General features: G+C 37.4%; 1 protein-coding gene across 2 annotated transcripts in view; it reads right to left on the bottom strand.

Annotated features, from left to right (window-relative positions):
* The window catches only part of MOCOS (molybdenum cofactor sulfurase), a 221,330-nt gene that overhangs the window by 114,155 nt on the left and 82,685 nt on the right, over positions 1–24,490 (bottom strand). For both annotated transcript variants that reach the window (XM_054059244.1, XM_054059245.1), the window contains exon 4: positions 19,922–20,563. In XM_054059244.1, coding sequence (XP_053915219.1) covers positions 19,922–20,563 — 642 coding nt within the window. The remainder of the gene's footprint in view (positions 1–19,921; positions 20,564–24,490) is intronic.

The following is a 24,490-nucleotide window of genomic DNA, read 5'->3' as shown; positions in this document are numbered from 1 at the left end:
CCTTTTAAGTGTGTACATACACACAAATGATTGAAACGTAAGATCCTTAGGCAGCGGATCAGGGAAATAACAACTTTGGATGCTATAGACAGACAGCTCGGGGTATTTTAAGACAAGTCTTAGCTGTCCTATTTTTAGGGGGTTTTGGTTTTTTTCCCCCCTCTTTGTAGCACTAAATTAATTTTGTTTTCATCTCAGACTTCGTTCTAAGGAATTTTCTACTCTCAGGGGTCCCCATTGAGTATTCACTTGTATCCTTGTGAATCCTGTCACTGGCCTTAGGCCTTCGTCTGTGATGGATGTGCAAGTTTGCCTTGAGGAGCTGTGTCCCAGTACAGCACAGAGCTGCGCTCAGTGCCTGAGATCTGAGAGACAGAGTTTTACATGTGTTGCCTGTGAGAACTGATAACTGGTTGTTGCATCTTTACCAGGAAAATATCAGGCATGAAGGGAAATAACAAAGAATATGTTCATTATTTTTGTAGTTAGCGTGATTAAAATGAAAACGTTTTAATGCTTCGTCAGTCTAGATGCAAGGTCTAGTTTAAGAGAAATTGTACAAATATATGTTCATTTTGGGATATGGTTTTCAAGTTGCAACATGCTGAAAATTCATATTTAAAGTTCAGACTTCACAATAGAATTTGTGTTGCTGCAATCTCTCACTGTGCCATAGCATTTTGTGCACACACAACATGCCATGTACAATTTACTAGCATGCTGTAATTCCATCTTCCTACCCTCAAATACACTTCAGGCAAATGATTCTAACCTCTGAATAAAAAGCACAGTTCTCCACAAGTTCTTCTGAAAACAAATCAAATACTAAAAGTGCTTACAGCTCAACAGAGACATTAAATCCAAGTAATCTTTCATCGAGTTCTGCCATTCTTGTAGAAACAATTCTAAATCATCATTACTGTAGTATAAACCCATAAATAACTATTACCAACATCTTGTTTCTATAATTGAACTGCAAAAAAAAAAAAAAGTATCTGAATTTCCTTTTCAGTTGTAATCTATTAAAATAACAGATCACCTGTGTTTCCATAACAAGCATAGTCTCTAGATTTTAGGGTGTCTAGCAGACTAGCTCTTTTTAGTGTATTTTGTGTCTAATATTGTATATTTTTTGGAGAAGGGATATACCTGACAATATACTGTCAAGAATATTTTGCTTAATGTAGTTTTGCATTTACTGAAGTTTTTGAAGCTACATTTGGTTTTGGTATTCAGTTCTGCAAGTATCATGTTTAATAGAACCTGACTAATGTTTTTGTTCAATTAGCTATCATACCATCTATTAAAATTCTGCTGTTCAAACTCACTGGAGCCATTTCAAATGCTCCTTTGCAAAAATCAGAATACATTAGTAAGATAGGTGAAAGATTTTTGAGAGGTACTACTTCTGATATTGGCACATCTATCATCACAAAAAGCTTGGAAAATTTTAAGCTATGCAAAAAGAATCAGCATTCTTTTCCATCTTCTGTCAGCATAAGAACAAATGCAAATGATGGAATGGGCTGAAGATAATATTAATTACCCATAGAGATGGATATTGATTAGGCAGAGACATCCTGGTAAAATTTGACTCTCAAGAAGCACTTGGCCTCAGGCCTGGAGAGTGTGGCTACTAATTCAAAGGTGAGTCCCAGAGCTTTTGAACCATTCCAATCACACCCCTGCTAGCAGCAGCAAGCTCTATAGGCAAATTTATCAAGGACTGTAATTAGAATTTGTCACCAAGTAAAGTGTTCGAGAAGGTAGGCTGAGAAAGAGCATCATGCTGCTTGCTTCTGCTTACAGCACCCATGTCCGCAGAAGGAGATGATGCCCGAGGAGTTTTCTGAAGAGACTGCCAGGGACACACTGCTAACTCCCACCATGGGATATTCTTATGGAGTACTGTGCCTATATGCAAGTTCTCTATATTTTAGATCTTGTACTTCCCCTTGGTCTCAACAAGTCTGCTATGATGCCTTTGGTTGTACATTTTACTCAAAAGGACTGAAGCTATTATTTTTAATTAAAACAAAACAAAACAAAACGTTTCCATTAATATTAAGGGAGTCATTTGACTTCCTTCCCTGCTTTTGGGCAGATACAGGACACTTGATTCAGTTTACGACCATGCTAAATCACTGCAAACTGTACATTGATGTGGAGAAATATGATTCCAGTCGGTTTTAATTTCTTCCTTACATACCTGTGAGATAGACATCCTCAATGTTTATCCTGATTAGAGGAAATCAGATACATTTCAAAAAATTGCTCACAAGCACCTGCTCAGGAACATGTTCAGTCATTCAACTCAGCCAGCTACTTTGCACCATTCTGCTGAGTAGGTCACCTCAATGTTGCAAACTAGAGTTAACAGGTAATAAACTAATACCTTGTGTCCTACCACGGACATTCCCATAAAGAGATGATAATGAAAAGCAATGCACACTAACCTAAATGCAATTGTAAGTTTATTATCTTCATTTGGGCCTACAGGAAAGCTGGAGAGGCTTTCATAAAGGCTTGTGGGGACAGGACCAGAGAGAATGGGTACAAACTAGAAAGGGGCAGATTTAGACTAGACATTAGGAAGAATTTCTTCACGATGAGAGTGGTGAGGCACTGGCACAGGCTGCCCAGGGAAGTTGTGGTTGCCCCATCCCTGGAGGTGTTCAAGGCCAGGTTGGATGGGGCCTTGGGCAGCCTGGTCTAGTGGGATGTCCCTGCCCATTGCAGGGGGTTGGAACTAGATGATCTTCAAGGTCCCTTCCAACCCTTACTATTCTATGATTCTATGATTCCATGATTTGCATGTTTTCCTCAGCCATTATTTGAAACCAAATTTTAGTGCAGCTCTGAATGACTACTTGCAGTGCCCACATAAATAAGATAAATACTGCTTTCCTGCTTTATGAGAGTGAACAGGAACTTAAAAAGAAAAGAACTGCGGTTCTCATTTTAAGATACTAGGAATTCTGTTTTCAGGTGCTCGAAATAGTTACAGTTGTGCCACTAACATCAATATTGGATTTCAGAGTTTAAGACAGGCTAGGGAAATAAAATCTGCAGCCACTTTCAAAAACGGTGTTAAACAGCAAAGATATTTATCCTAAATTCAAACATATAAAGATCTTATGGAACTTGAAAAAGAAAGATGATCCAGATCTCTTAAATCCTAAGAACTTCCTTTAATCATAGGCTATTACTCCTTTGTGGAGTCAAAGTACAGTAGCAGATTGCATACTGAATAAAGAACTGCATGTAATCAGTATTACATACATTTAAGACACAAAGCTGTATAGAGAAACTGTCTAAAATCAGGATTTCAGCTGGAACAGGACAAGAAATCCCTAAAGAAAGTAGAAAAAGAGAATATATTTAGTCTCAGAGTCTCTGAAAAGCACAATTAACATGACTGTTTAACATGAGAGGATTGCTTTAAAGTATCAAGGGACTATTGAAGGCAACATAAGAAGATATCAAATAACATCTATTATAAACAACAATACTACCAAACAGACTACGCTGTACATAGGTTCTCCTAGTCAGCAAAATTGTCTGCCATTTGAGAAGCCTTAAATCAGATAACATGGTCTTCTTGAGTGCTTCAGTTCAGAAGAACAGCAATGGAGCATCACAGAGCATTTTTCAATTTGTAAGATACAAAATAAACAGCCCTTTCCTTTATAGATCATTTGCTCTACTTCGCTTTTTGTAAAGGGCTGATGAATCCTTCCAGAGGAAGACAGTGGAGGTGCAGTTCTTTAGAACAGCAGGTACATACATCACTTGCTTTAAGTAAACAAAGCAAGATAGCATGTCTTAGATGTTCTGTTTCCTGGGGTGTTTTGAGACAGACTGATTAGTCCACGGCTAATATTAATGCTAAATAAGTGCCAAGAATTTGCACTGCTCCCTCTTGGAGACACTGGGCCCTCATTCAATGTTCCGGAAGATTTTGTGCTTTTCTGGGTAAGTGTGCTTAGCCAATTCCTGAATTAGGAAAAAAAATACAGCGGCCATACATCTCTTACTGTATAAATACAAATTAACTATGTTTGCCCAGGTATACTTAGTTTAAGAAAGTAGCATTGTTAGGAGCAAGCAGTCTTTCTAACCTAACCAAAGATAAACTCCACATTAGAAAATATAGTCTTCATCTAGGAGGCTGGTTTTGGAGTCCAACCAGCTAAAATCCATTATTTTCTGGTAAGAAAACATGCTGATAGAACTTTCAAGTAAAATATGCCATAAAGGATAGAAAAATCCATGTTTACTTCCACACAGTCAGCTAAAATCTCGTTCTTCAACAATGAACACACTGTGGCAAGGCGAGGTTAGAGATAAACTAAATCGAATATAGCATAATTCTATATAATTGTGATTGCACTGGTAATTATTTTTCTTAATTTGAGTCTTTATGAAATTGCTAGGAAATATTTATAATGTAATTGTTATGCACACTGGCACAATCGTAATTCACACTGCAAATACAGGGCATTTTCTAAAGCTTTTCTTAAGAGTCAGGCATAATCAGGGGATTGCAAAACAAAACCAGCAAAACAATGGAGTGAAAACAGAGTAATGAGTCAACACTTCATTGGGATAATCTTACAAGGAAGATAATAAAAATGCAATTTATGAAAAAAGCCTGCAAAATTGTCACTAGTTTTTAGTCTGAATGTCAACATTTTCTACTGATGCAGGATTTCTGCAAACAGGATTATTACTGATGCATCTCATATATGCCAAGAAGGTCTTTCTCTCTTAGGATGCTGCTATAAGGCAATGCTAAAAGGGAAAAGACAATCTTTGAACTTTTCAGTCATAAACAAATTCTTATTTTAAATGGTAATCAAATTGCCAGGATGAAAAGGATTCAAGGTTTCATCACTTTGTTGACTAAATTTTCCCTGAAATCAGGGAAGTAATTGAAATAAAAATATTGAGACAGAATGTTGGAAATAGTACAAGGTAAAACTGTGTTCTTGGATCTGCCCAGAGACTGCAAGAAGACCCAGCAGGGACCTTCCAAACCTAATTGGGGCTGTCTAGATATACATATTATTAAACAAATAGACAAAACACAATAGACACCATGCCTCACTGAATTTTAGTTGCCTGAGGTTCCAGAATCAAGTTCATCTTTGAGTACTAGATGCTGTCTAAAAATCAATCACTAACCTAGGCAGTGTTCACTTACACTAGATACATTGAAATAAAACGAACAACACATAGTTCTAAAATTATTTTACTAACTGTATTTTTTTCTTCCTTTCAGAATAGGGTTTATTTAAAAGTATATGATAAAGGAGATTGTCTTGCCTGTACTGTGCCGTTCCGCTTAATGCAATGCAAAGACTTTCAGAAAAGTATTTTTTAAATTCTTTTTTCTTCCACCCCTGAAAATGGAAACATATGCCAAAGATATTTTCCCCTGTGGAAATCAGACAAATGGTACTGCCACTGCTTTCTTTTGTGTCCTGCAGATCTGTAATGCATATAGTAATTATATCACCATAGGATGTTAAATCGCTGGGGTAGATGAAGCTAGAAAGTCTCTGTTGCAATTGATAACTACATGTTTCAGTACAAATGAAGAGATACTGTTCTTTGTTTTAAATTTAAGAACGAATTTCATCCCTATAATAAGGCTATTTCCCTGGAAATCAAACTGTGTTAGAATTCTGGTTTTGGCATAAAGAGAAACGGTCAAGAAGCAGAAGGCAGTGTCAGGATGCTTGTTTATTTTCCTGGAGCACCAGGAAAAGCTGCCTGATTTAATGGTGTCTAAACCTTTTAAGGGAAGTTTTATAAACAGAGGTAAATTTCCCAGCTATAGCAGTTGGTCCAATAAATTAGGTTACCGCAACTTACAACTTTGCTCATCTGTATTGTAGACTACCCTTGACTATGACAGTTGCCATGTACTCAGAGTCCTCAGGGGTAAGAATGTGGCTGCACACATCTGGTTAGAACCCTATGCACAGCCTGGACCACTGAAACAGCCTTAAAACTCCTGCTTGTGAAATGAAAACAGTTCAGTTCAGCGTCTGGGTTTCAGCCTCTTCCCCAAATGAAAACTTCATATTAGAGACTTCCTCATGTATTTAGGTTTTCAATGGGAGCTGAATTGGCACAAGAGCAGTGTAAAGAATATTCCTCTATTAACTCTTCAAAAAATGTGTATGCCTGGAAAGTTATCAGTTTGCAGTGAAGTGATCAATCAATTATTATTACAGGAAGAGTTAAGATCCAAAATATTTTTTCTGAGGACTGGATCATTCAAAGACCTTTTTGAATCACTAGTACCCCTGAAATAGTCAAGCCATTACAAGTTCACTGAGCTGATGTTTCCTGTAACATCAAGTTTTCCTGACATTTTCTAAATTTTAATCTCTAGGTGTAAAGAATATGCACCTCAGCACAGCCCAGAGGAAAGGAAAGGAGGAGACATGGCTTCTTTTTTTTTACTTTCTGTTCAGTTATGCCTACAGATAGGCTGACAGCAAGGTGGGGCAAGTCAGTCAGCAAAACTGGAAGCGACCAGGAATACAGTATTATAACTAACGCTCACCCTTTGACAGTGCACGCTAATCAGTCTGTTTTCCCAGTCAACGCCTGAGATGCTGTTCATCCAGCCAGAATTCAAAGGCAAAGGATGTAAGATACGGCTTACGTGCAGGATCATGTGATGGTCTCAGTGGCTTATTCATGCAGAATTAAAAAATTTGTCATGACACGTGGAGTCCCATACCTCTGTTACTTTGCATCTTAGCTACAAGCTTTGATTTCCAGTAGGCTTGGAGGAAGAAAGAGTTCTTAATTTAAGTCAGAGGAACAAATATTCATCATGCAATATGTTGCATCCATCCCTGTGGCTTAAATATTGTTTGATCAGCAGTTTCATGGAAAAACTCATGAGTAACATACTTTTCTCCTTCTTTGTGTGTGTAGTTTTCCTTTTTTTCTACATGTCATTTGCACCTCAAAAATGTGTTGAGAATGTAATTTGTGGACATAAATATAGTGAGAGAATACTGATCTTCCTCCAGTCCCTTCAGGAGCCCCACAGAAAAGCAAATTTGACAGACTTGTCAGGTATTTTCACATCTTTTCTATATGCCACTATAGATTTTAAAGGTATCTGAATGAACCCCACATGGTATTTAACAATGATTGGGCTTTCCTTGTTAAATTCTTTGTGTTAACTGAGGGAAAAAAGTTTCAGAAATCTTAAATTAATGGATTATTAATCTTTAACTTGGGGAAGCAGCAGACATAAGAAAAGTTTACTTAAATAAGATGTTCTGCTGAGAATTCTTACCACATAAATTTTTAACATTCCTGTGGCCATTTAAATTGCTGAAGGTAGATCTCGTTGGCTGTTAAAACTGCTTCATTAACTACAAAATGATCTCTTCAAAATTCACATTTCCTAATTTAGCTCATAATTTAAATAAACCAGGCTAGGATAAGAAATCTTTCTTTATCTTTGACTCATAGTTCTGATTGCTAAGCATTTGTGTTCATCAGACAGGAAGGGAGATTAAATGAGAACTTATTCAGTACTCCCTGCATGGGAGAAGTATGCATTAATCTGCATTTTCTTGCACATGGAGAACTGAAATAAAACCAATATTTGCCATACTTTAACTGTAGTTACACTGGAAGTTTGATTCATCAAATAATATGAATTCCTGAAAATTTCAAATATTTGATGTTAAAAGGTAGCACATCCACTAAGATATGCATACTATTAGAATAAGGATTTGGTGATGATATTAATAGAACACAGGTATTAGAGAAATTTTTAGAGAACACTAAATGAATATATCTACATTCCTATACATATTTCACATAAATGAAGACTGCGGGTGTGTTCATACTGTGAACACTAATCTCTGTATACTTTACACTGTAATAAAAAGATTTATTGAAATTATTTAGGATGTCTGCTACTAACTGGCACACTAATAATTTAGGAGTCCATTCTCTTTTAACAAGAGAAGCCCAGCACAATTTGACTTGCTCTTGTATAGAAGTTGAATACACTGAAATGTCACTGGAATTAAAGCTTTACATCAGTTCCATTTATAATGTTTACCCATGCTCTGTTGTGAACTTACATAAGCAATACCATTTAAAGAATACAAGAAAGAAAATTATGAAGGTGCTGAACCTTATGATCATATGCTATTATTTAAAACCTTCTGCAGACCAAGTGAAGACTTTATGAAGTCCTGATTAGCCCACACCACAGCATTTAGTCCTCACTAAAATTTAAAACTGCAACTTGCATCTCTGTGTGTAAAACTCATTGTAAACCCACCACTGGGTAATAGAGAATACGAAGAGTTAGAGCTGCATTAAGTTGTTATATGCAGGATTCATACTTACAGGTAGTCAAAGCTTGCAGGGAAGAATTTTTCCATAGTTATCTGGTAAATCAGCTATGGTTTCTTGCTTATGTATGTCCTTATATCATAGAATCATAGAGGTTGGAAAATACCTCTAAGATCATCAAGTCCAACCAGCAGCCAAAACCATGTCACCTAAACCACGTCCCAAAGTGCCACATCTACTCGCTTTTTTAACACCTTCAGGGATGGCTACTCCACCACTTCTTTGGGCAGCATCTAACAGTGCTTCACCACTCTTTCAATAAAGAATTTTTTCCTAATCTCCAATCTAAACCTCCCCTGGTACAACTTGAGGCCATTTCCTCTCATCCTATCACTTGCTACTTGGGAGAAGATGACATATGTACATATATGCAATTCCACAGTCTTTCAAAAATGTTAGGTAAAGTGCTTCTTTTTTCTGATTTAATTTAACCATCACATTCATTAAATGTCAAGAGTGTAATTCTTACAAACAATTAGAGAGGCGGTTTTCCTGCTTATCCCCAATTCTGTAGCAGTTTGCCTAGGAAAATCAACTGGAAATGTCTATGGCATAGAGAAAGTTAATCAAAGGTCTCTTGTTCAATCCAACAGGAGATGAATTGGTCCATCGGGCTCCTAAACAGCAGTTCCATCACCCTCCCTCAGTGAGCTCATGCTATTCTTATTTACTGTGTCACGTTTTTGAAAGACTGTGAATGCTCTTCTTAGGCTTTTAGCACAACAGAGTACAACTTCTCTGGGGCTACATGTGTTGTGCTTGCAAAGGGTCATACTAAAGCAGTACAAAAAGTAAGTATTTGAAACCTTGAAAGTTATGCTGACAGAAAAAAAAAAAAATTGACCTTGCAAACGCTATAGCAGCTTCAGTATGAGATTATTAGTAAACAATGAACATTTGGATTCTAATCATAAACGTAAGACTAAATATTAAAACCTAACAGAAAATAGAAGATATATGAAAATTAAAGGAGAACCATGGTGTTTCAACCAAACAGTCCATTTTGACCGAAAGGTGTCTGCCTCTTACATTAAGAAGTTACCTAAAGTGATGCTTTGCCATGAAATATTTGGATTTCAGTGAAACAGCAGTCAGAATTTTAACAAACTACTTTAACGATACTTTTCAGAAAGAGTAAGATGTCAAACTTAAAATAGATTCTTGCAAGTTCAGAAAATATTTTTTAAAAAGGAAGTGAAACTTGATGTTATTTGTGGAGCATTTAATAACTTCATAAAGATGGCCATGTGTTTTCTGCTTATAACACAGAAACTAAAACCTGCATCCGAAAAATCAGATGACTAATTAATTTGATAAAGGGTAGGAATCTGTCAAGCAACTTTCCTATACAATTATTCAATGTGGCTCTGCAGAATAAGATTTTCCATACAGGAAGAATCATTGAAGAACAATGTGTATTAAAATAACTGTGAGCAAATATCTGATCTTGGATCAAAAAGCAAAATTCAAAAAGACAAGATTTTGTACATGACATCTACAAGCTTCCAGAAACATCCAGGTAATACAGAGGAGCATTTATACTAAATGGAAACGAAGGCTGTTTTTAGGATGCCCACTTGATGTAGTTATAGTCACACAAAGTCAGAGATAATGGTTGATGGCTAAACATGATGGGACTGCCTCCTAGTCAGATGCGCAATATCCAAAAAAGACAGAACCACTGCTAATTTTATGATACTCACAAAGGAATATACAGTACCTTTATTTTCTTATACAAACAGAGTTGTAATATTCAGATCATTGGACTGCTTACATCTCACTGCATTACTGGTGCCTTCTAAATTATGCTGGCAGTCAAATCAGCATGAAATCTATTTCTTTAGAAGTCTCATGTGTAAACATCTGATGTGTAAAACCTTATTTTGAAATATTTCTGTCACACAGAGATGTGATTTGAACTGCACTAGAACCAAGTAGTCAAGATGATACTAGAAAAAGATTACCAAATTATTAGGTCTAAAAGATCATTATGGAGAACTTCGTGCCCACATATCGGTATTCCACAGTGAAGAATTATATTTCTTACATGCATACCCATGGTTTGTTCATTTCATAAAAGCTCATGCAAGGTTTATTTTACCTTTAAACTTCTATTTCTCAAAACAAACACAGAAAATCTCAGACTAACACTGACTCTGGCTCATTGCTTTGATACAGTCCTTCTAAACTAACCCATCATGGTGAAATACAGGAAAAAACGTAGATACGCAACAAACAAGACCTAAGCATAATTCAAAATGGACAACATCCTTGTTTAATACTGATGAGGACTTCAAAGTGGCTGTTTTCATTTATATACTGACATAATAAAACCTTTTTAAAATATTTTGCTTTTTTAGGAAGAATTAACTGGGTTACTGTTACCATTAATTTGTTTTGCCTTTAAAGACAGACCATGCTAAATCTGTCGCTGACAAAAGCAGCATGCCATTTTTCTCACTTAAATTGGTCGTAGTAGCTACAGCTAGTGTATCTAACTTAAGCCCAGACAAGACACTTCTAATTTAGGTCAAAGTGAGTGATAACAAGAGTTAGATTAATACTAACCACTCTTTAGCAGTGGATGTTATGATGAAAATCCATGCAATCTAAATTGCTGAATTTAAAACTATTTGCATTATCATCCATCAAAAAAAAAGGGGAGGGGGCGCTTTGAGTGCTACTTGAAAATAACTGCAAAATGTCTGCCATCAAGTATGAAATAGCAGATAAAATCCTTTCAGTGTAAGTACTTTCTCTACTGTAACTCTACTGTAACATTTTATCGTAAAATTCACCAAAAATAAAGCTATTACAATCATTTGACACAGTTATTAAGCCACAGTAGATGTTATTTGATAATACAAATGCCTAGATATGGGAAAAGTAGATTATAATAATGATACAGAATCCTTATGAATTTTTTAATTGAACATACACAGACTGAAATATGACAGCCAAGTTTTTAATCAAATCTGAGCATTTCTGTTTTGGAAACCATTGCTTATGTGAAAGTCAAGAAAGGCTGTAAACCTCTTTTTTCTCAAGAGCATCAATATTTTTGTTTTTCTCTGAATTAAATCTGTTGAGAAGCCTGTAGATGTTTCTTTCACGGGTTCCCATGAGCACAACTGCCAGATGCACTCTTGCATATATTTGACTAGTAAGAAGATTAAAAATAAAACCCATGCTTGTAGTTGTAGTCTTCAAATACTAGCCCGAGTGATATAATCTAAACATTTAAACTAGACTGTTTCTTTCTCTCTCTCATGTTCCCTATTAGGAAGACAGTGACTGCTGACCACTACAATGTTATAGAAGGTAGCTCCCTGTAAACTTAGCTTTAAATAAAATACAAAATAACATGTATATTGCATAAGAAGACACATAATCTGAGTCATTACATTTAAGATGATTTTTTGAGTCTTCTGCTATGAACAGACAAACCTTTATGGGCATTTCAGCTCACTGTCTTGTAATCCAACTTTAATATATGCAAGAATATATCCTTCTCTTCAACAATAAGACTTGTCTCTGATGATACTGACAAGTATAAGTCTGCTCAAGAATACCTTTAAAAAATACCTTTCAAAAAGGTTTTAGAAGCATGATTCTGAGTGGAAGGAAGCCACTGAACTAAAAAAAAAAAAATACGGTGAAAGTGAAGATCTCTGTTGAAACATCACATCTATGGTTGCCACAAGATATTTGAAGGTGTCTCAAATCTCCTTTTGTGGTGCTGATATGGTGAGTTCATGGATCTCAAGGAGTCCATGCACAACAGGCTGCAAACCACTGATTTTTAGCACCTTCTTCCTGAAAAGGGCAAATAAATTTAAGCAAGATGGGTTAACATCAACTCATGAGACTACAGTGCATTAGTATGTTATAGTAGATGACATGCTTCGTCATTTGTGGTCAGGCATTTTCTGACATAACCTTGGTATCAGTTTCTATTAAAGAAGTATACTTTTTGTTGTATAATGATTATTTGCATTAAAGACAAGATGCTAAAGGAAATGACCTATTCCCACCCCATTTTGGAAGAACTAAATTTGGATTGCATTCAGCCAGTCATTTTAATTGTCAGTCACTCCATCATGCCTCTCTCTGCCCCCGGCCAACCAAAAAGAACAACCCAAACCCATGCAAGCAGTAGGGGAACGGGATCTGCTATAAAGAGAGAAAATAAGTATTTCCTAAGAGTTTGGTTCCAAAAGGATCCACACAGAAATAGAGCACTGCAGTTAGCATAAAGCAATTCTACTTAAAGGCTGAAGATACTGTTCAGAGAAGTTTCTGAACTGGAGATTGACTTAAATACATACGCTTCACTGCTTTCCCGGAGAATAGACACCAACATTCCTTTCCCTGCCACTTCATTGCTCTGCATTACTCTGTTTTTTAAAACCCAACACAACACTCTTTCCTAAGTCTAAATATTGTTCCCTGTCCCCATTCCTGCAAAGAGGTCTGGGTGAGTGTTGCCTGCTCTGCTTCCTGCTCTTATCCCACCCCTGCACTTTCTCCTCTACACATCCAAAGCAATTTTTGATTTACCTGGCACACTCCTGCTCAGCCTCGGTGCTTTTTGTACGGCTCAGGCTACACTCTGTAAACTGAGATTAAACTCACTACAAAGGAGCCAAAAAAGTTTCAGTAGCAAACTCAGAACAATTCCAGCATCACCGTGTAAGTATTTAAAACACACACACATGCATGCTGGAGGATTTGGAGCATATAAAAACTAGGTTAAAATAATGTTAAATATCTAAATTGACCCCCTGATACTCATTACAGCTTTTCAGAATGTCTGCCTCAGCTAATGCTTTTGTCTCTGCAACTTCAAGAGTCAAACGAAGAGCATTATACTAATTATATGCTAGGCCATGGAGTATTTACAGCAATTTCTGTTCCTAAGAACTGCCTGAGGTAAAAAAAAGAGAGAAAAAGCTTTAATTCCTGCACTTTGAAGTAAATCAATCCCTTAACATTATCGGAACAGGACTTATATGTTGTAAATATTGTCTAGGTCAAAAAGTCAGTCTCACCCTTTTAAATGCTAATATCAAGATATTCTAAGTATACAGTACAAATGGTGAAGAAAAAATGTGATTTTTATGCCAAACAAGTTATCATTGTTTTTCTTCATATGCCAAATACGTTAATCAATCACAAATGTAAAATCTACAAAACACAATAAAAGGTGTACAATAATTTTATCACCAGAAAACAAAAGCTGTAAAATCCTAATAGCTGGTTCTAGAAATTCACAAAGCCTCTTGAAGAAGACTTAGGGAAAAGGTTTGATTCTGAATTTGAGTATAAGAATTCCCTAGGGTGAAACTATTTCACGACAACTTGCTAGCCACAATGACTGCAAAGATACATCCTGATTCAGGCAGAATTTTTACTGCATTTGATCAAAGGCAAAATCAAGTCCTAGTAGATAACAGAATTCCCTTCTTTCTTGCTATCATCTCAAAACACTTTCTATTTTAAGAAAGATGCATTTTCTAGTGAGCTCCAAATTTCTTCTTCTTATTTAAAAATGCATGCATTGTAGCTCCCTAGCAACTTGAAAGGATTATTTCTTAAGTCAATAATTTGGTGCCAGTCATATACTGGCACGGAGGTGCTTAACAATAGAGATTGACGATTGATGTGATTGAGTAGCCTGTGTGTTAGGTACATGAATATTACTGGCTTTCAATGAGACTTTGGCAGTGAAAGAAGAAATTTGCTTAGTTTAGTTCAGCCTACTTCCAAGTAAGAGAATCCACAGTACAGTTTAAAATTATTTACATTTATGTTTTTTATTAATTTAATCTTGCTGAACAATGATAAAAAGTGTGCAAGGTCCACTACCTCACCTGAGTGAAAAAAACACCTCCCCGTATTCATTTCTATGCTGTAGAATGCTGCCTAGCAGGAAGACACTCCAGTGTGCCTAAACATAGTATCTTCCTCAGAGGCAGTACAAATTGCCTGGGAGGGATGTCTTTGGCACATTGCATTAAGGATCTGAACTGGTTTGATTCAAAGTAGTGTGTGAATCTGTACACTGTAACTCCATGCTAAAACAGACCCAAATATTTAGACATTAGCCAATATGATGCCTCCTTTCTGCACGGCCCTAATCATCAATCTTCTCCAGCTGTGTAGTTAACAAGAAATGCATCACCAGCTGCTCAAACAAAAGTTCAAGAATAAAGGCTGTTTTCAAAACTGAAACAGGTTTTCGAGGCAAGAGATTAAGAATATAAATAAGGACATCCCAGAGTTGTACAAGAACAGAGGTGGGTCTGACTGACTAAAGGAAGCCATCAGTAGCAACTGCATTGCCTTTCCAAAGTCTTACTGACATTGTTGCTTTCCTTTTGCTGACTGCCCACTAATCCCAGTCTACAAATACGTTTTTAAGTTTTCAGTTGTGCTCTACAAGCAATTCATGAGAGGCACTGCTTTCAGTTTATTCCAGATTTAGCAATTTAAGTTGAATCACATGGTGAATCAAGATCAAAAGTGATCCCCGCAGGACTCCATTTGACTCACTGATTTACATTTTTCAGTTTATTCTGACTGTTGAATTTTTGGGCAATGAAACAACTTCACTATTGAAAAAAAAAAGAGGATTAGAGTGTAAAATGACACTGGATGCCTCCTTAAGATAGGAGTTAGAAAAAAATCAAGCCAAACTTTCCTTTGCATCAAAAACTGAAGAAGCTGGCTGGCTGCAGTGATACCTGACAGAAAAACGTAGCAAATGTCAACTTGGATGTTCTAGAAGGTAACAAGACCAACTGCGTGAAGCTTTCCAGCAGATACTTAACTTTTAGCAGAGAAGGGAAGGAGCAACAGGTTACTCCAACATTAGAGTTACTCAGAAGGCAAAAAAAAATCCTTTTCCTTCATTTTTCCACAGATCTTATTTTGAAAAACAGTTGTAAAAGTTGTCAGAATTAAATTTATCAGTTAAATGACAGGACTTTGTCTGCCTTTCAGATGGGAAAGCAGCGGTGTGTGAGTTCTACACAACTCAGCTTAATGGCCTCTGGCCTCTCAACTCTGCAGGATGGGGTGGTATTGGGAGTTGAGGGTAAGGAAGAGATTTGCTCACCCTTTTGTTGTCTGTTTAGGCTTGAGCCCTGTCAGTGGCTACAATAGGTCTGTCAGGTGCAGAAAGCAGCCTCATGGTGCAAATGCCCATTAGAAATTAGATGGACACCCTTGTCACTTCCCAAGTATCTCATTTGCAAGTCATCACTGGTCTTTGAAAGGATGTTTGGGATGTTTGTTCAGGAGTTCTAGGGATTTGGAAATTTCCCCATGAGTGGTCCTGTTTGAAGATTCTCTAAAAATCTGGAAGCAGCATAACAAAATCCATGAACAAAAAGTACTGGTAATGAGGGTGATATTTAAGATCACATACCACGTAAAAGTAATCATAGGCAGATGGGCAGTGGCCTGGTGTGTGAAATCAGCGGGCATACACCAGACTACAAGGTGAGCATGTATGTAAGTACTGTGATGTTCTAGACATGGTCCACTCCTTAGGTGATTTCTCAGCACTATTAAGAGTTTCTATGGAATAAACTAGCACATGTCTTTATGTTCACTCTTTCAACACTGATGGAAACATGCAATAATGCAAGAGAGGCAACTTCAAGCAGAAGACCTGCTTTTCACCAAGGGATTCTTGAGGGGCTCTATAACCACCAGCCAGCACCAGGATTTTGTCTCCAGCTCAAGCTCTTGAGATCCTAGTAATAGCTCGCATCCCTACCTTTCTCCTTCCATTTTCCACTCCTTCCTTCCTTTCCCTTCAGGAAGCACAAACTCAGCATGTGATTGAAGATCCGAACTATGTCGCTATACACATACCTGCATAGGCATGGACAGAGTTGTCCCAGTGATCTCTAGCATAGTCCTCCACTCCAGTACATGAGTGGGTCCTAATTAAGGACGTTTCCTGCAGAACTTAAGGGATCTAGATTTTTATCTGCAGGTCATATATATCAGCCACTGAACCAGCTCAAGAATAAAAAGCTACAGCATCAAGAGTCAAGAAACCTGCTTTGGTTAAGTACAATGCATCACAGACGACAAAAGTGTGGGTGCTGCTTTGAGGCTGTCAAATCATTCAAGCAGCAGAGACAAGAGCCACTAAAACTCATCAGGGACAAAGTCATGCCATCTGGATTCCTGAAGCTTTTGGAAATGCATTTGGAAATTAAATGCACAACAGCTAATACACTAGATATTTCACACTGGTAGACTAAGATGCAGATATCCAATTTACAGATAACACAACAGCTTCTTTTCCCTTAGTCATAAATTCCAGGATGATCAGATTCTGAATAGCACTCCTAGATACAAAAGAAAAATAGGGCAAATGATGAATATTTTATCGCCGAATTCTTGTTATACATAATCATATTATTTTATTATCTCATGCTGTGCAGAAAAAAAACATGGGGAATGAGGCTCGATTTGTGAATGATAATAATAATTTGTCAAGCTGTTTGATACAAGGATGAAAATACAATAAACAAGATTTTAAAAGTTGAGATAGGAAGACTGGCTACTGCCATGAAATGGGAAAATGAGGAAGTGATTGAAGGGTATTAAAGAAATGTAAAAGAGCCTGTGATAGAATAATTTATATAGCAAGAACAACAACATTCAGTAAAAGAAATACTAGCAAAAGCTGTATCCATTAAGACAAAAGGTAACCATTTTGACAGTTCTGGGGAGGAAAGATGAATAAACAGCCTCTCCTTACTCATCTCCACTCAAGTTTCACCTTGACATAGAAAAAGCCATTTCCTTAGTATGCTGCAGTTTGATTATGCATGGACGGGGAATACTTTCTGCTAAAGATATTCAGATACACATATTCTAATCCACTTCTCCAATGGTATTTGCTATAGTTCAGGTTTCCTTATGAATTATCACTGGAAATGATATGTTTCAATGTATTCGATCCCAATGTTAATGAAACACTGTAAACAAGATTTTTATTTTTTTTTTACTATTTTAAGAAATCAACCTTTTGAAATCACAAAGGCATGCCTAGAGAGAGAATACAGGTGGAGTTAGGTAGACTTGTACAGAATCAATCACAGAGGCACAGAAGCTGGAAAGGATCTCAAGCCCAACCTTCTGCCCAAAGCACATCCAGCTGGAACAGGTTGCTTGGAGCCCTCTCCCATTGGATTTGGATACCTACAAGGATGGAGGGTCCTTACTGCAATTTGGAGGAGTTAAAACCTGGCTAGTGTTGCTGTTTATATGACAAACAATGAGCCAGGTGTGTCAGTCAATAGCAAAGAAATGGAAACATGGCCACACATAAGGGAATCACATTAGGTTTGGCTCTGGTGGCCTGGCCTTTCATTTGAAGTGGAGTAGTTCTGTTCCTAACTGCTGTATCTCTGTATTTTATTATGAGGAAAACACTTTAAAAACATAGCAAAGCAAAAATGTGTAACAGCTGAAAGGAAAAAAAAAAAGAATAATACATCTTAGAGGACATTAATGAAGAATTTCAATGCTGCTGGTTTTATTTTTTCAAGGCAGTAGTTATCCTCATTCCTGACTGACCTCTGAAAACTTTGAAAGCCTTTCTAGGCAGTCACCACAGTTCACTAGGGATCATGGACAGCATTAACAACGCTCTAAACATAAACTTTTAAATACTACATTTTCAAAGGATTAGATGAGGACAAGTGTAAATATTTACCTATGTACAATGACTCAGACTGACTGAGTGATTACTTTGGTGTTTAATGGGAACCACTATCACATCCCTGAGTATCCAGCTGTTAGATTTGATTATTTTAGTTATGTTTCCTCATACCAAGCTTAGACACTGTACTCAGCCTGACTAAGAAATCAAATTGGATAAATTCCTTTGTTTATAACTCTGTAGCAGAAAAAGGTTAAAGCAGACCCTTCTGATCCAGTAAAGAAAAGCCCTTGAAAGCAGCAGGAGCCTCAAATACTCGAGAGACTTATAATTAGACAATCTCTGAAAACTCCTGAAAAAGGTACCAGAGACAGAGCTCCCCTCAAGGTTCCCACATACCTCTCCCCTCTTAATTAAAAAAGTATAAAAGAAGAATTGAGATGTAGAACACATTTTGGATATTTTTATCTGCTATGGAATCTCAGGATCTATGCGTCAATTACCTCTAGAAAAGCCACTCAGAAATTAGAGCCTGCCCAGGTCAAATTAAAGCAGGTTTTCTCTTTGGCTCACAGGTAACACAGGAACACCCTATGATCCCGTGACTTTTATGCTCTTTCATCCTGACTTTCAGTGAGTGCTGCAGTTCAAAGCCTTTTTGATTTAAAAAAGCAGAAACAGAGGTCAGAACCCCAGTGTTTCCTCCTTTTTTTTTTTATTTCTAAATTCAAAGATTAACTGGACATTCACCATACCAATTTCTGTTTTAGAAACAATGCATGGCCTTGTATGGCAAGAGAGCCGGGCTAATGCAGCCAGCTTCTGCATTTACGAGTCCAGAACCAAAACCCGACAGCAGCACTCAGAGCTCAGATCTCCAAGAGCATCAGTATGCATTACTGCATGTACAGTGAAAGGTCGGACGTACATCATGGGAGATGAAGGATGTTGTGCTGCTGAATACACATCCATAAACAAATGCAAGGCATGAATAGCTTTGTTATCTTTTCCCCCTTTTACCTCTAGCCTTTCCCAAGGACTATAATTTAATATTAAATGCTGATTTCAAGCACTTCATTTGTGCAGATGTACTGGATGTGAGACAGGAAGGAAGAGTCTTTACTGCATTTCGATAAGCTTGTTGCTGGCATGAGGGAAACAGGTAGAGAAACCAAGCATCACTAGAAGTGGTGCTTCGATGTGTTAAGAGGCTGCGGAAGCTTATCCATTGCTCTGCATTTTGTTATTCATGAATGTTTGACGTCCTTTAGGTTTCTTCTGTTTTCTGTAGGAAAGCTTCACAACTTCTCCAGAACCTCAGTCAGAGAATAAGAGAGCTACAAATATTTGTCCTAGGTAATTTATCTTACTTCACATCTTATTCTGATGAAGCTTCTCTTGTGAGCAAAGCACGCCACTTTTCCAGTGAAATACATGTACCTTACTTTCCAGTTTCACTGAGGGTCATTACACTGTGTGATCAACCTTGGCCTGGCTGCTCCAGATGCAGAGCTTTGAAACCAAATTAGGGCTTCACTGAGGTACCTTAAATATAAGTGAAAAATTGCATGGACTGACCTTTAAGTCACTGAATGAAGCCTGATATTTTTACCAGTTATGACAAACTAGATCAGGGAAGGAAAGCAGGTATCTCAGATGAAAAAAAAATAATAAGAAGAGAACAGAGTTAGATGTGAAATACCTATATAACTGCATAAAGACGCACAGGAGTCACACCCCAGTGCATGCACCAACCCTAGGACATTCGACTGACACAAACACTATCAGCAAAATAACCTGTTTTGTTAAACAAAGCCTTACCTTTCTGCTATAGATTTCCTTGGGAAATAAAAATCCTCTCCTGCAAGGTAGGCAGCTGCAGTTCCACCTCCGAAATAAGTTTTCCTCAAGAGGGGGGCAATCCTGTTATTTACCAATAATGCTCCTAAACCAGTTGGGAATCCAAAAATTTTATAAAATGAGATGGGGATGAAGTCAGCTTGGTGAACTCCCAAGTCTAAAGGAGAACTGCTCACATATGACGCTGCATCGAGTAGAACAAACCACTTCCCTGGTATATTGACGGGGCAGAGTTTTCCAGATTTTATGTCCTGTATCCATGAAAGGGGATATTTGGTACCAGAAAAATTGCTCTGAGCCGGATAAGAGAAAAGATGAGGTGTCGTGCAGTTTTGTTCTTCAGCTGGTATCTTGTTTTCTTCTGATAACAATAGTTCCTTTGGTTTTATTGGAACAGACAAGACATTCATTAAGGCAGTTATCCCTCTCATACCCACCACAGATGTGTGGCTGTCAGTCAGGAAACAAAATCGACTACTTGTTTCCTTTGTGCCTTCAGGTATCCAAGGGAATGCTTCTGCTACCAGTTTAAGCGCAGCTGTGCATCCAGATGTGAAAATGACGGTATAATCTTCAGCAGTGGTGTTAAAATGTTGCAATATTCTGAAAAATGGGAGAAAAAAAATCCAGTTACTTTATGATTTTTCTATTTTATTGCTGTGTGATATATTTCGTTCTTCCTCAGCAGAAATTCTCTGACACCTGATATGAATAGAAGTAGACATGTTTTGCCAAATAGCATGACAAACTTCAACAAGTGTAAACCAAATAATTTTGCCCACAAGTAACTTTCCAATGCTGCATCGAACATGGCTGTGTTTTTAAGGATAGAAGCTAATTCTGCCTGGCTTTGAATACAGTGGCCAGTCTGGTCCCTCAGTGGGATCAGAATCAAGTCTGCATATGATTAAAATAACATTGTCCTTCAGAGACCCCAGTTTTATTTCAGAACTATTGGGGGTTTTAGTTTACAAAGTATTTGGAGCAGACAAAATATCTTTCAGTTAAAAAAAATAAAATAGTCTGCTTAAATACTGGGCATCTCAATTCAGGGTGATGACATTCAATAGGGAAACCACAGCATACACCTTTGCTCCTTTCTTATGTTATTAACAACAGAAGACAGCAAGAAGCAACATATGCTTCCTATATGCCTTACACACACAAGGCTGTAATCTCTACAGTATAGAAAGACAGCCTAAACCAGAAGCAACCTAATGCATTTCAATAAGCTAGACTAGGAGAACTTAAGCAATTGGTCCCTTGAGACACGTCTACACCACAAACCGGTTCATGCCCGGAAAGCACCTTGTTGGCTGTAAACTATTTTTTGTCAACACCATCTAGTGCACCTTTTGGTACCCATAAATTTGCTCAGTTGAAGAAACATCTTCTTGTACTGGGAAATACAGGATGCAACAGATGGATTCGTAGACCCAAATGAGACTTCAGTTTCTTCAGAGGGTACACTTTTGAAACATGATGCAATTGGTAGGTATTTTATGCCTTCTGGAAATGGAGAAGGAATTTCAGCTTTTACAAAGGACATCAGCAGGTTATGGATTTAATCTTTAAGCATTCTGAGAAACTGTTTGAAAGAACTCATAAGAATCTTTCTAAAATAGATCTGCCAGGGAAGGGTGCTGCAAGCAGTCACAGCTCCAGACATCATTTTTAGAGACCACGTTCAAAGAAACCGAAGTGCTCCATCAGACTTTAGAAATCATGTTAGGGATGAAGATGAGGACAATCACAGAAGGTTTTGTATCAGTTATTGAACTGACAGCCTGCCTCATTCACCACTGTGACTTGCACTCTGACTCTCTGGGCACATCCACTCCCCTGCAGTGAGCTCTATAGCCTTTTCCCCCATCACCTGCATTACAGCTTGAAACACACATGTGTGACATCATTCTGTCTTATTTCTTTGCATTCACCTAGACAGAGAAAAGGTGGAAAGCAGAGCAAGCAAGAATCCTAAGCTCTTCAAGGAGAGAGTGTGAGAGCACTAGACTCTCATTTCTAGGGGAAAGGAACAGTACAAAACTGAGTCAATAAGGAGGCTAGGACTTTGTGGTTATAGACATAATTTTGTATGTGACATTTTTGTATGATGTACAGTCACATTGGATAGATCTTGTAATCATTACACTGATATAAACAGAAATCATAAAAAGGTTGTGCAATTCCAAGAAAAAAAAAAATCAACACCACCTAAGTATCAGGCTTTCTATGTTTTTACCTCTGTGAGCACTCAGACAAGTTACACATTCTTACATATATGCCCATACAAAATACCTTTTGAGTTAAAATCTAGGTGACAGGAGCAAATTCTCAACATGTAATGTTTCTTCATAAGAGCAAGCTGATGAGCAGCAACAAAAAGCACACTGAAGACTCTTATCAAGCTGCTCCTCCTTTCTATGCTTTCTCTGCTTTCCTCCCCAGTTAGCATCTTTGTGCCACAAAGGCTGAGTGGGAGGTGAGACACAGCTAGGGAAAATGACAAATTTTGATCAGGAATAACAACTTGCAGTTCTACACAGGAATTGTACTTGCTTACCACAGCAGTTAATTTGACCTAAAGAGACTGTAGAATGACAATAGCTGGGATGCAGGAATTGTGGATTTAATAATGGGATGCTCTTGTCCAACTGTGAATATCAAAGTCAATAAGTACTGTTATTAAACATTTTCAAATATTTACAAAAAAATAAAGATTATTGTGAGTTGTTTAGGCTCACAAACTGTGACGGCTCTATGTTCAATTAATAAATGAGAGAGACAAAGCTCATGCACACCAGTAGCATTTTAACTATGTTTAGTTGTAAATAATTCAAAGTCAGAAATAGCTGAACAGTTATGAAATAAAACCCATGGCATAACACTGAAGAATTTACCTATTCAGTTCCCTACCAGAAATTGACTTTCACATGAAAAAAACATCAAGTTTTATGGAAAAATTTTCAAAAGTGCCCAAATTAATTAGAGCCAGTTTTTAAAAAGGTATTTAAATTCCTAGAGCTGGAGAAACAAAGAAGTTAAATTTCTAATTGACTTCAACAGGAAATAGGTTCTTTTGTCAATCTCATTAGGTACCTATTTGCATTTTTGGTCTCTATATGCCTAATAAAATTGCTATCATTCCAGTACTTGCAAAAGAGGTAGGAGTTTCAAAGTCAGGCTTATATTTTTACTGAAGAATTTCTAATGTTAAAAAAAAGAAGAAAATAACTAAATAAAGCTGTATTAACTGAGTTAAGGAAATTTCCTTCTCCAGGATGACTTCTGATGCACAGACAAATAGAGCTGTGAGCACCTCAGAATAAGGTTTATAAAATGAATACCACAAACTCTTGAAGTAGAGCAGCACTGCTATGATAAAATCTGAGTACTCAGGGATAGAAAACCACAATACATCTGAATGACTTCTGCAGCCCACAGTACTACATCTTCTATTTTGACATGAATATTGGGAAGCACTGGCTATTACCCACAGAATTCCTAATGCTCTCTGTCTTTGTGTAAGACATATCCCATTACAGTGAAATGCAGTTCACCTTTATTACACTCCTGGAAGATTTATAGCCATATAAGGTGGTTGTTGGCAGCAGGACTAAAGACTTGCAGTAGAAAACTGATAGCTTGATCTACTATAGCTTGCAGCTGCAAACAGCAGTGATATTTTACAGCATTACAAATTCCCACTTTTCAAAGGACTCTTTGGAAGAAATGACTAAGAGGATAATTCTTTCATCAAACATACTAATACAGCTGTTCCATCATGGAGAAGATGGAAAAGCTGAGAGACTTGTCCCAGGACCTTGCTTTCAGGCTGGCAAGATGGTAGAGGAAGCTGCACGGTCCATCTTTGCAGCAGATCAAAGATCCACCATGAGCCACGACCACTCCTCCCCCTCCTCTCACTTCCTCAAAAGCACGCAGATCACAACACAAGGCAGTCAATAATGCATGGCCAAGAAATCAGTCCAGGGAGAAGCCACTGAAAATGCCCTCACTTGATCCTACTTCCCTGTACACACTTGTATTCTGAGACCTCTCCTTTAGCTGCTGTTTAATCCTTTCAAAATGTTGCCATAAGAGTTTTGTATCTTCATGACTGCAGTAGAGTCAAAATGCCTTACTAACTCTAAAGTAAACACTGGTAGGGAAAGTCAATTAATTTTCAACAAAGATTGCTGTCTCATTTTTATACCTTAAATAAACTCATAATTAATAATGGGCTTTATATTTAAAGATCTATATAATGAAGTTATATATTTTGAGGTCATAGTCATATCACCTAACTTATCTAATCCAATAGGCTGAATTAATAGTTTAATTAGAACTAGACACTCCATATTTCCATTCATAGCTCTGCAGAAGGTAAAGGCTACTGATTTGTTCAGCTACCATAGGTGCACAGTGTCACACAAAGTTAGATGAAAGGGATGCCCTCCAGAGCTGCTGCCTGGCTGCTGTTGCCTCGTGCAAGAAATCCCATGTACTACCTCACCAGCAGCTCTTCAT

The sequence above is a fragment of the Cuculus canorus genome, chromosome 2, assembly GCF_017976375.1.
Source record: "Cuculus canorus isolate bCucCan1 chromosome 2, bCucCan1.pri, whole genome shotgun sequence".
NCBI lineage: Eukaryota > Metazoa > Chordata > Aves > Cuculiformes > Cuculidae > Cuculus > Cuculus canorus.
Note: the sequence above shows the minus strand (reverse complement) of the source record. Positions and strands in the feature narration are given on the sequence as shown.